Below are 16,448 nucleotides of genomic sequence, written 5' to 3' on the forward strand. Positions count from 1 at the left end.
GATACACAGGATCTTCCAGATCGAAAACCATACTGTCTGTCTGATATTATATCATTTCTCTCTAGGTGTTCTACCCATTTAGTTTTGATTAGTTTTTCCAATACTTTCACTATTACACTTGTCAATGATACAGGTCTATAATTGAGGGGGTCTTCCCTGCTGCCACTTTTGTAGATTGGAACTATGTTAGCCTGTTTCCACCCGTCTGCTACGATTCCTGTACACAGGGATGCCTGAAAGATCAGGTGAAGTGGAATGCTTAGCTCAGATGCACATTCTCTCAGAACCCATGGTGAAACGCCATCTGGGCCAGCTGCTTTGTTCTTACCGAGCTCTTTGAGCATTTTTTCCACTTCGTCTCTAGACACCTCTATGTGTTCTATGTTGTTCTCTGGAATTCTTATTGTATCTGGTTCCCTAAAGATTTCATTTTGTACAAACACACTTTGGAACTTTTCGTTTAGTGTTTCACACATTTCCTTTTCATCTTCCGTGAATCTATTTCCCATTTTCAACCTCTGAATATTATCCTTTACCTGCAATTTGTTGTTTATGAATTTATAGAATAGACCTGGTTCTGTATTACATTTGTCCGCAATCCCTTTTTCAAAATTTCTTTCTGCCTCTCTCCTCACTGCCGTGTAGTTGTTTCTCGCATCTTTGTATCGCTGGTATGTTTGGGGGTTCGGCCTCTTCCTGTATTGATTCCATTTTTGTGTCTTTTGGTCTCTGGCCCTCTCGCAATTTCTATTGAACCAATCCTGTTTTCTAGTTCTGCATCTCTGTTTTGGTATAAATTTTTTTGTGCCTTTATCATATATTTCACAAAACTTGCCATACATCTCATTCACTTCCTTGCCTAGCATCAAGTCTGTCCAATTATACTCACTAAAAAAATTTCTAAGGTCACCATAATGTCCTCTCCTGAAGTCTGGTTTTTCAACTGCTTCAACCTCCTTATTTTCTTCCAGCTTATAACGCATTGCATACTTTATTCCCCAAAAGACATGGTCACTTTTACCCAAGGGAGGAAGGTACTGAATGTCAAATATCTCTTCCTCCTTCCTGGTAAATATCAAATCTAGCATGGAGGGAACGTCCCCTACCCTCATCCTCGTAGCTTGTTTAACATGTTGATACAAGAATGTTTCCAGGATGAGGTCTACAAATTTACAGGTCCAAAAATCTTCTGTTTTAGCTTCATATGCTTCCCAGTCTATGGATTTCAAGTTGAAGTCACCGACTATCAACAGTCGTGATCTATCGTTATCCGCTCTCGCTATAATCTCTCTCATTATTGTTATAAGACCTTCACGTTTACTATCTAGCTCCTCCTTTGACCATGTGCTGCTTGGCGGTGGACTATATGCATTTATCATCATTAGTTTATCATCCTCATAGCAGATCTCTAGTGCTATTATGTCAACTTCTTGTGGATTGGCAGTCATTATTTCCTTCACCTTTAGGTGTTCTTTTACCAGCACAGCAACGCCACCGCCTTTCCTAATTTTTCTGTCCCGTCTCCAAATTGAGTAGCCCCTTGGGAATATGACCTCATTTAAAATTACATCTTCAAGTTTTGTCTCCGTGAGTGCAACAATGTCTGGTGTCTGCAGCTGTATTACATCACTTAACTCCAGTATCTTCGATCTCGCTCCATCTATGTTGGTGTATGCAATCTTCAGGAACTTGTTCCCCCTTTCCTTATTCTTCACTCCCCCTCTCTCTATTGATTTTGTTGGTTTGCCTTTATGTACCACTTTACTGGTTTGCCTACCCCTATCACTTTGTAGAAAAAAGAATTTATTTCTTCTTCATTCCTGCTCTCATTTAAATGTTTTGCCTCGGCGAGGTTCAGTTTCAGCTTCTCTCTATCTTCTTTTGAAAGATCTCGTCTGAACGACCACCCTTTCCCATCCTCATCCCTTTGCAATTTTCTAGCATTCCTTAGTACTTCTTCCATCTGTTTGGCACCGTTTAGGGTGATCCTCAAAGGTCGATCTTTCCCTTTTACGTACCTGCCTATTCTCCTGTAGTCGCACACATTCTCTATGGTTGTAAGACCTTCCACGAGGCCAACAATTTTATCTACTACTTTAGCTTCTTCTACAGCTCTTTCTGACCTAGATGTTATCGCCTTTTCTTTGCAGCCAAAAATGATCAGGGACTTACTCCGATCAACTGTATTTTGCACCAACTTCGGGTTAGATGCCAATTCTTTCCTCACTTCTAGCCTAATGTTTGTTTTATCTTGGTTGCTGCAGTGTTTGACTTCCTTTACTGCTTCTTCTATTTTTTCCTTCTCCTTGGCCACTTGTGCATAAGTGAGTTGCATATCTTTCTTGCACTGTTCTATTCCCTGTGTAACTTCCTCCATCTGTGCTGACAAAAGCTGTTTCTCCTGTTGAATTTCCTTGCCTAACCTATTGTAGTCATTTATGTTTAAATTTACTTTAACTTCTTCCAAAGCTATTTTTAAGAGTTTATTTTCTTCTTCCATGGCTTTGCAATTTGTTTCCAATTGATTCTTATCCTTGCGCAAGTCTTTCACTAAACCCTCAAGACATAAAACTTTGCTATTCAAATGGTCATTACTTTCTTTCAATTTACTAATTATTTCTACATGAGAGTTCACTATAGTATCTAAATTTACCAACTTGTTATGTAGACTACTAATATCAATGCTTTCTTCATTGAATCCCTCAAAATCAAGCTCTGTTTTGTTTTTCCCCTTGCCAGTGGCCATCTTGAATGTTCTTCTCTGCACTGTAAACACTAGGGCAACTTTTTCTCATCCGATTTTTCACTTCCCTTAGCACTTTCCTGTTATCTCACCTATTTTTCAAGAGCACTATACCTTTATGTTCTCTGGGACACCACTCACTACCATCAACCTGTACTACAATACTTAGGATTGTTGAAATATGCTGGAGCTCCTCTGCTGCAAGTGTTGACCCTAGGGGTGTCACTTTTTGAATCAAAAGTGTGTCCTAGCGTTCCCGCTGGTTCTTGCAAATGGACGCCTCCAACGATGCAGATTAATGAAAAAAAAATTTAAAAGATGCTAAGGATGCTGGTCTGTATGTGTGGTAGTGGTGGTCTGTATGTGTGGTAGGTGGTGGTCTGTATGTGTGGTGGTGGTAGTGTGTATGTGTGGTGGTGGTGGATCTGTATGTGTTGTGGTGGGCCTGTATGTGAGGTGGTGGTCTGTATGTGTGGTGGTGGAGGCCTGTATGTGTGGTAGTGGAGGTCTGTATGTGTGGTGGAGGAGGTGTGTATGTGTGGTGGTGGAGGTCTGTATGTGTGGTAGTGGAGGTCTGTATGTGTGGTGGTGGAGGTCTGTATGTGTGGTGGTGGAGGTCTGTATGTGAGGTGGTGGAGGTCTGTATGTGTGGTGGTGGTGGTCTGTATGTGTGGTGGTGGAGGTCTGTATGTGTGGTGGTGGTGGGTCTGTATGTGTGGTGGTGGTGGCCTGTATGTGTGGTAATGGAGGTCTGTATGTGTGGTAATGGAGCTCTGTATGTGTGGTGGTGGATGCCTGTATGTGTGGTGGTGGGTCTGTATGTGTGGTGGTGGAGGTCTGTATGTGTGGTAGTGGGGGTCTGTATGTGTGGTGGTGGAGGGCTGTATGTGTGGTGGTGGGTCTGTATGTGTAGTGGTGGGTCTGTATGTGTTGTGGTGGAGGTCTGTATGTGTGGTGGTGGTGGGCTGTATGTTTGGTGGTGGGTCTGTATGTGTGGTAGTGGTGGTCTGTATGTGCGGTGGTGGAAGCCTGTATGTGTGGTGGTGGAGGTCTGTATGTGTGGTGGAGGAGGCCTGTATGTGTGGTGGTGGAGGCCTGTAAGTGTGGTGGTGGAGGCCTGTATGTGTGGTGGTGGTGGTGGGTCTGTATGTGTGGTGGTGGAGGCCTGTATGTGTGGTGGTGGGTCTGTATGTGTGGTGGTGGAGGTCTGTATGTGTGGTAGTGGGGGTCTGTATGTGTGGTGGTGGAGGTCTGTAAGTGTGGTGGTGGAGGTCTGTATGTGTGGTGGTGGAGGTCTGTATGTGTGGTGGTGGAGGTCTGTATGTGTGGTGGTGGAGGCCTGTATTTGTGGTGGTCTGTATGTGTGGTGGTGGAGGTCTGTATGTGTGGTGGTGGAGGTCTGTATGTGTGGTGGTGGAGGTCTGTATGTGTGGTGGTGGAGGTCTGTATGTGATGTGGTGGTCTGTATGTGTGGTGGTGGAGGCCTGTATGTGTGGTGGTGGAGGTCTGTATGTGTGGTGGTGGAGGTCTGTATGTGTGGTGGTGGAGGTCTGTATGTGTGGTGGTGGTCTGTATGTGTGGTGGTGGAGGCCTGTATGTGTGGTGGTGGAGGTCTGCATGTGTGGTGGTGGAGGTCTGTATGTGTGGTGGTGGAGGTCTGTATGTGTGGTGGTGGAGGCCTGTATGTGTGGTGGTGGAGGTCTGTATGTGTGGTGGTGGAGGTCTGTATGTGTGGTGGTGGAGGTCTGTATGTGTGGTGGTGGAGGCCTGTATGTGTGGTGGTGGAGGCCTGTATGTGTGGTGGTGGAGGTCTGTATGTGTGGTGGTGGAGGTCTGTATGTGTGGTGGTGGAAGCCTGTATGTGTGGTGGTGGAGGCCTGTATGTGTGGTGGTGGAGGTCTGTATGTGTGGTGGTGGAGGCCTGTATGTGTGGTGGTGGAGGCCTGTATGTGTGGTGGTGGTCTGTATGTGTGGTGGTGGAGGTCTGTATGTGTGGTGGTGGAGGTCTGTATGTGTGGTGGTGGAGGTCTGTATGTGTGGTGGTGGAGGCCTGTATGTGTGGTGGTGGTCTGTATGTGTGGTGGTGGAGGCCTGTATGTGTGGTGGTGGAGGTCTGTATGTGTGGTGGTGGTGGCCTGTATGTGTGGTGGTGGAGGCCTGTATGTGTGGTGGAGGAGGTCTGTATGTGTGGTGGTGGAGGCCTGTATGTGTGGTGGTGGAGGCCTGTATGTGTGGTGGTGGAGGTCTGTATGTGTGGTGGTGGAGGTCTGTATGTGTGGTGGTGGAGGTCTGTATGTGTGGTGGTGGTCTGTATGTGTGGTGGAGGAGGTCTGTATGTGTGGTGGTGGAGGTCTGTAAGTGTGGTGGTGGAGGTCTGTATGTGTGGTGGTGGAGGTCTGTATGTGTGGTGGTGGATGTCTGTATGTGTGGTGGTGGAGGTCTGTATGTGTGGTGGTGGAGGCCTGTATGTGTGGTGGTGGTCTGTATGTGTGGTGGTGGAGGTCTGTATGTGTGGTGGTGGAGGTCTGTATGTGTGGTGGTGGAGGTCTGTATGTGTGGTGGTGGAGGTCTGTATGTGTGGTGGTGGAGGTCTGTATGTGATGTGGTGGTCTGTATGTGTGGTGGTGGAGGCCTGTATGTGTGGTGGTGGAGGCCTGTATGTGTGGTGGTGGAGGTCTGTATGTGTGGTGGTGGAGGTCTGTATGTGTGGTGGTGGAGGTCTGTATGTGTGGTGGTGGTCTGTATGTGTGGTGGTGGAGGCCTGTATGTGTGGTGGTGGAGGTCTGCATGTGTGGTGGTGGAGGTCTGTATGTGTGGTGGTGGAGGTCTGTATGTGTGGTGGTGGAGGCCTGTATGTGTGGTGGTGGAGGTCTGTATGTGTGGTGGTGGAGGTCTGTATGTGTGGTGGTGGAGGTCTGTATGTGTGGTGGTGGAGGTCTGTATGTGTGGTGGTGGAGGCCTGTATGTGTGGTGGTGGAGGCCTGTATGTGTGGTGGTGGAGGTCTGTATGTGTGGTGGATGAGGTCTGTATGTGTGGTGGTGGAAGCCTGTATGTGTGGTGGTGGAGGCCTGTATGTGTGGTGGAGGTCTGTATGTGTGGTGGTGGAGGTCTGTATGTGTGGTGGTGGAGGCCTGTATGTGTGGTGGTGGAGGCCTGTATGTGTGGTGGTGGAGGTCTGTATGTGTGGTGGTGGAGGTCTGTATGTGTGGTGGTGGAGGCCTGTATGTGTGGTGGTGGTCTGTATGTGTGGTGGTGGAGGTCTGTATGTGTGGTGGTGGAGGTCTGTATGTGTGGTGGTGGAGGTCTGTATGTGTGGTCTGTATGTGTGGTGGTGGAGGTCTGTATGTGTGGTGGTGGAGGTCTGTATGTGATGTGGTGGTCTGTATGTGTGGTGGTGGAGGCCTGTATGTGTGGTGGTGGAGGTCTGTATGTGTGGTGGTGGAGGTCTGTATGTGTGGTGGTGGAGGTCTGTATGTGTGGTGGTGGAGGTCTGTATGTGTGGTGGTGGTCTGTATGTGTGGTGGTGGAGGCCTGTATGTGTGGTGGTGGAGGTCTGCATGTGTGGTGGTGGAGGCCTGTATGTGTGGTGGTGGAGGCCTGTATGTGTGGTGGTGGAGGTCTGTATGTGTGGTGGTGGTGGCCTGTATGTGTGGTGGTGGAGGCCTGTATGTGTGGTGGTGGAGGCCTGTATGTGTGGTGGTGGAGGCCTGTATGTGTGGTGGTGGAGGCCTGTATGTGTGGTGGTGGAGGCCTGTATGTGTGGTGGTGGAGGTCTGTATGTGTGGTGGTGGTGGCCTGTATGTGTGGTGGTGGAGGCCTGTATGTGTGGTGGTGGAGGCCTGTATGTGTGGTGGTGGAGGCCTGTATGTGTGGTGGTGGAGGCCTGTATGTGTGGTGGTGGAGGCCTGTATGTGTGGTGGTGGAGGCCTGTATGTGTGGTGGTGGAGGCCTGTATGTGTGGTGGTGGAGGCCTGTATGTGTGGTGGTGGTCTGTATGTGTGCATAAGACCTTACACCCTTAACCATGGGTGTAAGGAAACAAGGAGCATGAGCACTTAGACATAGAAAAGTAGAAAATAAAAAAAAGTATTTATCTTGCCTAAAACGTTGTGCGTAATTGGTTCCACAAATCAACAACCCTGTTACCGAACCAGTATTTACCCAGGTTTTTCCTAAATCTAAACTAATCCAATTTATACCCATTGTTTAAATGGGTTTAAGAAATATCTTAAATAATAATAAGTGTCAGTAAATAAGAACTCCAGCATGGGATACGATGTTTTTATATACACCTTACCTGAGGGCCACTAATACTAGTGATCTCGACGAGGACAGGAAGCCGGCGGCTTGTCAAAGGTTCCCCCCCCCCATTTTCCCTTATCTTTTCTAGCTGTAATTTAAAACGATTTTTAGCGTTTACGGTTTCAGCGGGTAGGCCGTTCCGCGGGTTTACAACCCCATGGGTGAAAAAGCATCTGCTGTTGTCAGTCCTACAATGTTGCTTGTTGAGCTGGAACCCGTTGTTCCTCGTTCATGTTACAGCTGATCTTTTTTGAAGAAAATGTCCGGATCAACATCCTCCAGATTGTTTAGTATGTTAATATATAATATATATGTAATAATATATAATGTATAATAGAGGTGGTTGTAATAGTGCTGGTGGTGATGGTGGAACACCTTCCACAGATGTTCGACGACGCAATCTTTGCCTTCTTCGCCGTGGAGATGATCAAGATGGTGGCGATGGGGTGGTCTGGGAAAGGGGCTTATATGGCTGACTCCTGGAACAGACTGGATCTTTTCATCGTGGTGGCCGGGTAAGTGTCCCCTGCACACATCTTCCCCTCCTCATCATTATTATCTCTCAATTATTAGTGACGATTATTATCTCTCAATTACTTTATCTCTTTACACATATTATATAATATGTTTAAAGTCATATTATGTAATATTGTTAAGTGTGTGCAGAGCGTTATAATATGTGGGAATGTGTGTGGAAAACATTTTGTAATGAACTTCACCATTCATAGTCCCTTACCCAGAGTAATATCTTGATCTAAATTTAACCCTTAACTCTTCACCTTCCAAGTGAATGTAAATTAAGCTTTTTAAATCTCTTCACAAAGAAGATTTTTTATTTGTGGGGTTAGCACTATCTGGTGACTTTACGACCAAAAGTGAACTGTATAATCAAACAAGATATTGCTGAATAATAATACAAGAAGTTTTATTGCTAACGCTTCTAGAAATAAATCTGTCCTATTTATTTCATGCAAGTGATATATTGTAACTCAAACTTTATTTGTCAGCATTAAACTATATCTGCCAAACTTTTGAGAACACCATCTACATCTGCCAATCTTTTGAGAACACCATCTACATCTGCCAATCTTTTGAGAACACCATCTACATCTGCCAATCTTTTGAGAACACCATCTACATCTGCCAAGGTACCAAACTGAGTGGATGTGCTCACATTTGGCTGTGCTACTGCAAGTCTGATTAATTGATCTAGACGATCCTGAATTATATTTTCATAATTGCTGTTTCAGCTCTGATATCCTGAAGTTTCCTTCGGGTTAAATCAGCATTAGCCATCTCTGTTAGATAAATCTCTGCATGACAATTGATTTTATCAAATTTATCAACTGCAGCATTGACCCTGTTATTCAAGATGATTAAATCAAGAGATACCTGATTAGCTAACTCTTGACATCTGTCAAGCTGTTGAGTTAAGTAATTATGTAGACACTTTAGTGTCCTTGACACTAAACTTTTTTCTTTGACTTTTCCAAGATATTATATTTTTTGATTACAGGAATCATTGAAGGAATGATTGTCAGGAATATATTATTCCTGTCTAATTAGGTAATGATTCCAAAGATCATCCTTCCTTTCCTCCCTGGAATCTGGATATAGCAGGAGCTGAAAGTCAAGCGTATTGTCACTTGTCAAGTGTAAAGTTGTGTCATTACAAGTTGTCACTTGACAAGTGAATAAAGAATTGTCAAGTGTAAAAATTTGGTTTTCATCCGATTGCGCCATATCGGTAAATTTTGTAATTAACTATTTAAAAATAGTAAATGGCACTATTTTTTGCAAAATTATTACAAGATATATTACCCTAGTAGGGGGTTGATAAAATCCTGTAGAAATGCCTAATGATTTGACCTGTAGGTCAAATCAGTAGGGTTTACTTCTGTTAATATAGGTAATATTGTAATGAAATATTCTTACTGTGTTAAAAACACTTTTAAAGATAGATATTTTCATATATATATATATATATATATATATATATATATATATATATATATATATATATATATATATATATATATATATATATATATATGACAATGTCAGACCACGGAGGAAAAATGAAACAGGAAATTTCCTTAAGTACTTTCGTATATTAAATACATCTTCAGAAGGTCATTTTACAGATCGAGTGATGGGTATAAATAGGCAGGAAGGAGTGGTGAAGTAAGGTGAGGTACAATACTTGGACAACGCAGAAGGCCCATTGGCCCATCAGATGCACCCAATTGGCACATCCGATGTAGCACAATGGCCCATCTGATACAGCAGACATAGAAGCATAATATATAGGTAATTATAACATAAAGAAGTAAATATATACAATAAATTAGTGAGACAAATGTTTTTCAATGATTCTACTTAAATCGCCCTTTAGCTGATCTATTAGAAATGGATCTAAGTTATATAGACCACTGCTAAATTGAAAAACATTTGTCTCACTAATTTATTGTATATATTTACTTCTTTATGTTATAATTACCTATATATTATGCTTCTATGTCTGCTGTATCAGATGGGCCATTGTGCTACATCGGATGTGCCAATTGGGTGCATCTGATGGGCCAATGGGCCTTCTGCGTTGTCCAAGTATTGTACCTCACCTTACTTCACCACTCCTTCATGCCTATTTATACCCATCACTCGATCTGTAAAATGACCTTCTGAAGATGTATTTAATATACGAAAGTACTTAAGGAAATTTCCTGTTTCATTTTTCCTCCGTGGTCTGACATTGTCACATTCTTAATCACGTGTTTATTTTCGTGATATACACACATATATATATATATATATATGTGAAATAAGATTGTACTGTGCTGTGGTTTGTACTGAGTACTGTGGTTTTTGACAGAACTGTTACTAGTATGTTATGAATGCTTACTAGGAAATGGATATGATTGGCCACAGTAAACAATTTGTTCACTTAGATATATAGATATTGGCTGTTAGCTAGGTTAAGCTAGATTATGTATTAATTATTCCAATGCAAATGAAGAAGTTTCTTATGTATACTGGAATAATATGGATGATCTAGTTTGAAAAGTATAAAATCACTAGAAGGTGAAGGGACGACGACATTTCGGTCCGTCCTGGACCATTCTCAAGTCGATTGTGACGAACTACTTCAGCCACATTATTGTGACTCATTCTTTTGACCATGTGGTGGTACAGTTGGCTAAGGCGCTTCTGGGAACATCCCGTGTGTAGGTTCAAATCCTTATTACGGTCATTGTAGATTTGTTCATTATACTGATTAGTTAGTTTAGGATATGATTTCATTACAGGATAAAATCACAATATTTATTCTTGTAAATATTGTAAATAAAATATTCTTGTAAATAAATAGATATATATTTAAACCATATGTCCTTTTTATTTTTCATTTATTTATATACTAGTGCAAGAAGGTGCATTGGGTTTGTAAGTATATAACATTGATGTTTTTAACATCACTAACACAACATTTCGGATAGGTCCTTAATCTAACAAATAATTATAAGTTAATAATATGTACCAAATTTGAATAATAATAGGTACATTGTAGGAAAATTTTAAGAATATTAATAGGCAAATTGCAGTAAATTTGAAAGTTTATTAACATTGTAGCCTAATTTTGAGATTAGGCTCTCACTATTTATACAATATTTCAAAATTCTCACACACCGAGCACAGTTGTATGCAGCTGAATGTGTTTGTTCATATTTCCAAGCTGAGTGTATCTATCCCCACAGTGTGGGCACATGTAAGGTTTGTCATCAAATCATATGAACCACCATGTGGTCCTTCAGATAGTCCGGTCTGCTGAATAGTTTATCACACACATGACACATGTGAGGTCTCGCACCATTATGTCCCATCATGTGATCATTCAAGTTGCCAAGTCGGCAGAATCTTTTCCCGCAGTGCTTGCACAGGAAGTGTTTATCACCACTGTGGGCCATCAGGTGCTGCTGCAAATAATCATTTCGAAGGAACTTTTCCCCACACTCTTCACACACGTGAGATTTAACGCCAGTATGGACGAGCATGTGCTTGTTTAAGCCACTGCGGTCGCTGAAGGTTTTCCCACACTGGTAACATGACGGCCTATCTGCCACCATTTGCTTCATCAGTAGTGTAGATCTTTCCCCGGACTCTGGACACGCTTCTAACTTCTCACCAGTATGCCCCAGCCTGCCTTGTTCCACAGTCTTAAGTAGTGGAAATTCTTGGCCAGACTTGGGAAATACTTTTGACTTCTCACCAGGATACCGGTCACATAACGTAGGCTTCATACCACTACGTACCGCCCTCCGTTTCTTCGGTAGTGGAGATCCTTCCCCATACTTGGGACTCTCTTCTGACTTCTCACCACTTTGTACAGCCCTCCTTTTCCTCAGTACTGTAGATCCTTCCCCATACTTGGGACTCTCTTCTGACTTCTCACCACTATGGACAGCCCTTCGTCTCCTCAGTACTGTAGATCCTTCCCCATACTTGGGACTCACTTTTGACTTCTCACCACTATGTACAGCCCTTCGTCTCCTCAGTACTGTAGATCCTTCCCCATACTTGGGACTCACTTCTAACTTCTCACCAGAGTCTTCCACAGGCTTCAGTAGTGTAAATTCTTGCCCAGACTCCTTGGGACACACTGCTGACGTCTCACCAATGTACCTCAACATACTGGCGCCTTGTTCCTCAGTCTCCTCATGCAGAGGATAAGTCGTTACAGAGGATGAGTCTTCTAACTTCTCACCAGAGTCTTCCACAGGCTTCAGTAGTGTAAATTCTTGCCCAGACTCCTTGGTACACACTGCTGACGTCTCACCAATGTACCTCAACATACTGGCGCCTTGTTCCTCAGTCTCCTCATGCAGAGGATAAGTCGTGACAGAGGATGAGTCTTCTAACTTCTCACCAGTGTCTTCCACAGGCTTCAGTAGTGTAAATTCTTGCCCAGACTCCTTGGGACACACTGCTGACGTCCACTGCTGACGTCTCACTAATGTACCGCAGCATTCTGGCGCCTTGTTCCTCAGTCTCCTCATGCAGAGGATGAGTCGTGACAGACACATCACTCTCTTTCGAAAGATTGTCAAGTTGAGTGAATATGTCAATAACGTCTTCGTAATCTTTATAAGAGGTACTCATAATTGTGTTCACAACAACGACTAAATATTTATCTATAATGTGGTGCGGTGTCTAGTGTTCGAACAGTAACTAGAACATGCAACTTTCTCCCAGAAGTAAATTATAAGGCCGAATAATCTTCAAGAGAACAGCGAATGGTGCAGATTGGTTAATGAATGATTTCCTTGATGTTCTGTTATATATATGTGTCGGGGTCCACGTACCCTCACCTCACCAATATGTAGAGAGGTGAGGTGGAAGTGCTTGATCCCAACACAGGCGGGTCATGGATGAAGGAGCTGTTTGATTACTTAACACAAGATATTAATACTAAAGAAACTACAGAAGGCTTATTGGCCCATAGGAGGCAGCTCCTATTTATAACCACTCAATCCCACTTATATACATGTCCAACTCACGTTTAAAACAATCGAGGGACCCCACCTCCACCACGTTACGCGGTAATTGGCTCCTAATTCTTCGCCGTTCCAGTGAATGCAATTTAAGATTTGTTAATCTTTCTTCATATGGAAGATTTCTAGTTTGGGGAATTAACTTTGTCATCCTACGCTTTACACGTTCAAGTGAATTTATATCCATTCTATAGTACAGCGACCAAAACTGAACTGATTAACAAAGATTAACAAAGCTTAAATTGCATTCACTGGAAAGGCGAAGAGTTAGGGGGTGACATGATAGAGGTTTACAAGTGGATGAATGTACATAACAAAGGGGGATATTAATGGAGTATTAAAAGTATCAACACAAGACAGAACACGAAACAATGAGGTATAAATTGGATAAATTTAGATTTAGGAAAGACGCGTAAATGCAGGCGATGAGTCACAATAACGTGGCTGAAGTATGTTGACCAGACCACACACTAGAAGGTGAAGGGACGACGACGTTTCGGTCCGTCCTGGACCATTCTCAAGTCGATCGATTTGAGAATGGTCCAGGACGGACTGAAACGTCGTCGTCCTTTCTTCTAGTGTGTGGTCTGGTCAACTTAGGTAAATACTGGTTCGGTAACAGGGTTGTTGATATGTGGAATCAATTACCGCGTAACGGTGGAAGCGGGGTCTCTTGATTGTTTCAAACGTGGGTTGGACATGTTTATGAGTTTCCAAATAGATTGGAAAGTCTTGGGTATGGGGTGTTTAAAAAAAATTTAAAACAAAAGGATCAATGCATGAATGTTCGTAATAAGGCGAATAGGACACTGGGATTTATTAATCGAAGCGTTAGTAACAAGACACCTGGTGTGGTTCTTAAGCTATATCTTGCTCTGGTTAGGATTATGCAGTTCAGTTTTGGTCGCCGTATTATAGAATGGATATAAATTCACTTGAACGTGTCCAACGTAGGATGACAAAGTTAATTCCCCAAATTAGAAGTCTTTCATATGAAGAAAGATTAATAAAGCTTAAATTGCATTCACTGGAAAGACGAAGAGTTAGGGTATTGGCCCATACGAGGCAGCTGCTATTGGCCCATACGAGGCAGCTGCTATTGGCCCATACGAGGCAGCTGCTATTGGCCCATACGAGGCAGCTTCTATTGGCCCATACGAGGCAGCTGCTATTGGCCCATACGAGGCAGCTGCTATTGGCCCATACGAGGCAGCTGCTATTAGCCCATACGAGGCAGCTGCTATTGCCCTATACGAGGCAGCAGCTATTGGCCCATACAAGGCAGCTGCTATTGCCCCATACGAGGCAGCTGCTATTGGCCCATACGAGGCAGCTGCTATTGGCCCATACGAGGCAGCTGCTATTGGCCCATACGAGGCAGCTGCTATTGGCCCATACGAGGCAGCTGCTATTGGCCCATACGAGGCAGCTGCTTTTGGCCCATACGAGGCAGCTGCTATTGGCCCATACGAGGCAGCTGCTATTGGCCCATACGAGGCAGCTGCTATTGCCCTATACGAGGCAGCTGCTATTGCCCTATACGAGGCAGCTGCTATTGCCCTATACGAGGCAGCTGCTATTGGCCCATACGAGGCAGCTGCTATTGGCCCATACGAGGCAGCTGCTATTGGCTGTACTGGTTGATGGGAGGCTGTACTGGTTGATGGGAGGCTGTACTGGTTGATGGGAGACTGTACTGGTTGATGGGAGACTGTACTGGTTGATGGGAGGCTGTACGGGTTGATGGGTGGCTGTACTGGTTGATGGGAGGCTGTACTGGTTGATGGGAGGCTGTACTGGTTGATGGGAGGCTGTACTGGTTGATGGGAGGCTGTACAGGTTGATGGGAGGCTGTACTGCTTGATGGGAGGCTGTACAGGTTGATGGGAGGCTGTACTGGGTGATGGAAGGCTGTACTGGTTGATGGGAGGCTGTACTGGTTGATGGGAGGCTGTACTGGTTGATGGGAGGCTGTACTGGTTGATGGGAGGCTGTACAGGTTGATGGGAGGCTGTACAGGTTTATGGGAGGCTGTACTGGGTGATGGGAGGCTGTACTGGTTGATGGGAGGCTGTACTGGTTGATGAGAGGCTGTACTGGTTGATGGGAGGCTGTACAGGTTGATGGGAGGCTGTACTGGTTGATGGGAGGCTGTACTGGTTGATGGGAGGCTGTACTGGTTGATGGGAGGCTGTACTGGTTGATGGGAGGCTGTACAGGTTGATGGGAGGCTGTACAGGTTGATGGGAGGCTGTACAGGTTGATGGGAGGCTGTACTGGTTGGGTGGCGGGCTGTACTGGTTGGGTGGCGGGCTGTACTGGTTGGGTGGCGGGCTGTACTGGTTGGGTGGCGGGCTGTACTGGTTGATGGGAGGCTGTACTGGTTGATGGGAGGCTGTACTGGTTGATGGGAGGCTGTACTGGTTGATGTGAGGCTGTACAGGTTGATGGGAGGCTGTACAGATTGATGGGAGGCTGTACTGGTTGATGGGAGGCTGTACTGGTTGGGTGGCGGGCTGTACAGGTTGATGGGAGGCTGTACAGATTGATGGGAGGCTGTACTGGTTGAAGGGAGGCTGTACTGGTTGGGTGGCGGGCTGTACTGGTTGATGGGAGGCTGTACTGGTTGATGTGAGGCTGTACAGGTTGATGGGAGGCTGTACAGATTGATGGGAGGCTGTACAAGTTGATGGGAGGCTGTACTGGTTGGGTGGCGGGCTGTACAGGTTGATGGGAGGCTGTACTGGTTGATGGGAGGCTGTACAGGTTGATGAGAGGCTGTACAGGTTGATGGGAGGCTGTACAGGTTGATGGGAGGCTGTACAGGTTGATGGGAGGCTGTACAGATTGATGGGAGGCTGTACTGGTTGATGGGAGGCTGTACTGGTTGATGGGAGGCTGTACTGGTTGATGATAACGAGAACAGTATCTCCAACCTTTATGAATTGTTCCTTTGCACGTTGATCATGAGCAATTTTCATTTTGCCCTTGGCTAGTGCATCCTTCTGAGCGAGACGTTTATCCGTTACCTCGGCTGGCATGACGGGTAGTGCGATTCTCATAGGACGTCCAAATAAAAGTTCACCAGGCGACTTGCCCAGTGTTCCATGTGGTGTTGCACGGTAGTTCCTGAGAAAAGCATACATAGCTTGTTTCCAGGATCGTCCTTCGGCATGAGCACAGCGTACCGCTTTCATGAGAGGTTGCATGAATCTCTCAACTTCTCCATTTGCTTGAGGATGTAGTGGCATCACACGGCGGTGTTTGAATCCGATATGCTCAGCAAAATTGACGAAGTCTTGTCCATTGAATGGCGGTACATTGTCCGTCTTGACAACTTCAGGAATGCCAAAATTTGAAAAGATCTTGTCGAGTTTCGGGATGACAGCCTTTGCAGATGTTGAAGTGATGATTTCTACTTCTGGAAAACGTGAGTGATCATCAATGACTACCATCAAGTACTCTCCAGTTGGTAGCGGTCCGCAGAAGTCCATCGATACTTCCGTCCATGGTGCAGCAGGTAGTGGTGAAGGTTGTAGAGGTGTTGATCTTGAAGTATCCACTGCAGCTTGGCAAGGGACACAGGCATCATGCATGTCCTTTGCTTGACGATCAATGCCAGGAAACCACACCTTTTCTCGTAGCAGCTGTTTGGTCCTAACAAGACCTTGGTGTCCTTGATGTGCAAGCTTCAGAGCACGTTGCTGGAGAACAGCTGGAATGACAATACGAGTACCTCGCAGCACAGTGTCGCGTTGTTGCGTAACACTTAATTCTGTCTGGATGCGTTTAAGTCCTTTGAACGCATCTTGGTCAACTCCTGAGGGTGGGATGCGTGGAAACTTTTTCTTAGTCA

General features: G+C 44.7%; 1 protein-coding gene and 1 long non-coding RNA gene across 2 annotated transcripts; one reads left to right on the forward strand and one right to left on the reverse strand.

The window, feature by feature from the left end:
* Positions 1 to 7,434: 7,434 nt before the first annotated feature.
* Positions 7,435 to 8,343, forward strand: LOC138365736 (uncharacterized). Its single transcript, XR_011228965.1, has 2 exons — positions 7,435 to 7,561; positions 8,054 to 8,343. It is a non-coding gene; the product is annotated as an uncharacterized lncRNA (long non-coding RNA).
* A 2,479-nt stretch (positions 8,344 to 10,822) lies between these two features.
* Positions 10,823 to 12,097, reverse strand: LOC138365567 (zinc finger protein 595-like). Its single transcript, XM_069326040.1, has one exon. The coding sequence runs from the start codon at positions 12,095 to 12,097 to the stop codon at positions 10,823 to 10,825; it is 1,275 nt and encodes a 424-aa protein (XP_069182141.1).
* Positions 12,098 to 16,448: the final 4,351 nt, after the last annotated feature.

The sequence above is a fragment of the Procambarus clarkii genome, chromosome 17 (genome assembly GCF_040958095.1).
Source record: "Procambarus clarkii isolate CNS0578487 chromosome 17, FALCON_Pclarkii_2.0, whole genome shotgun sequence".
NCBI classification, from domain to species: domain Eukaryota; kingdom Metazoa; phylum Arthropoda; class Malacostraca; order Decapoda; family Cambaridae; genus Procambarus; species Procambarus clarkii.

Bases quoted from the DNA above. Each gene is read 5' to 3' on its own strand.
- LOC138365567 (XM_069326040.1), bottom strand. From the start codon at position 12,097: ATGAGGAGACTGAGGAACAAGGCGCCAGAATGCTGCGGTACATTAGTG.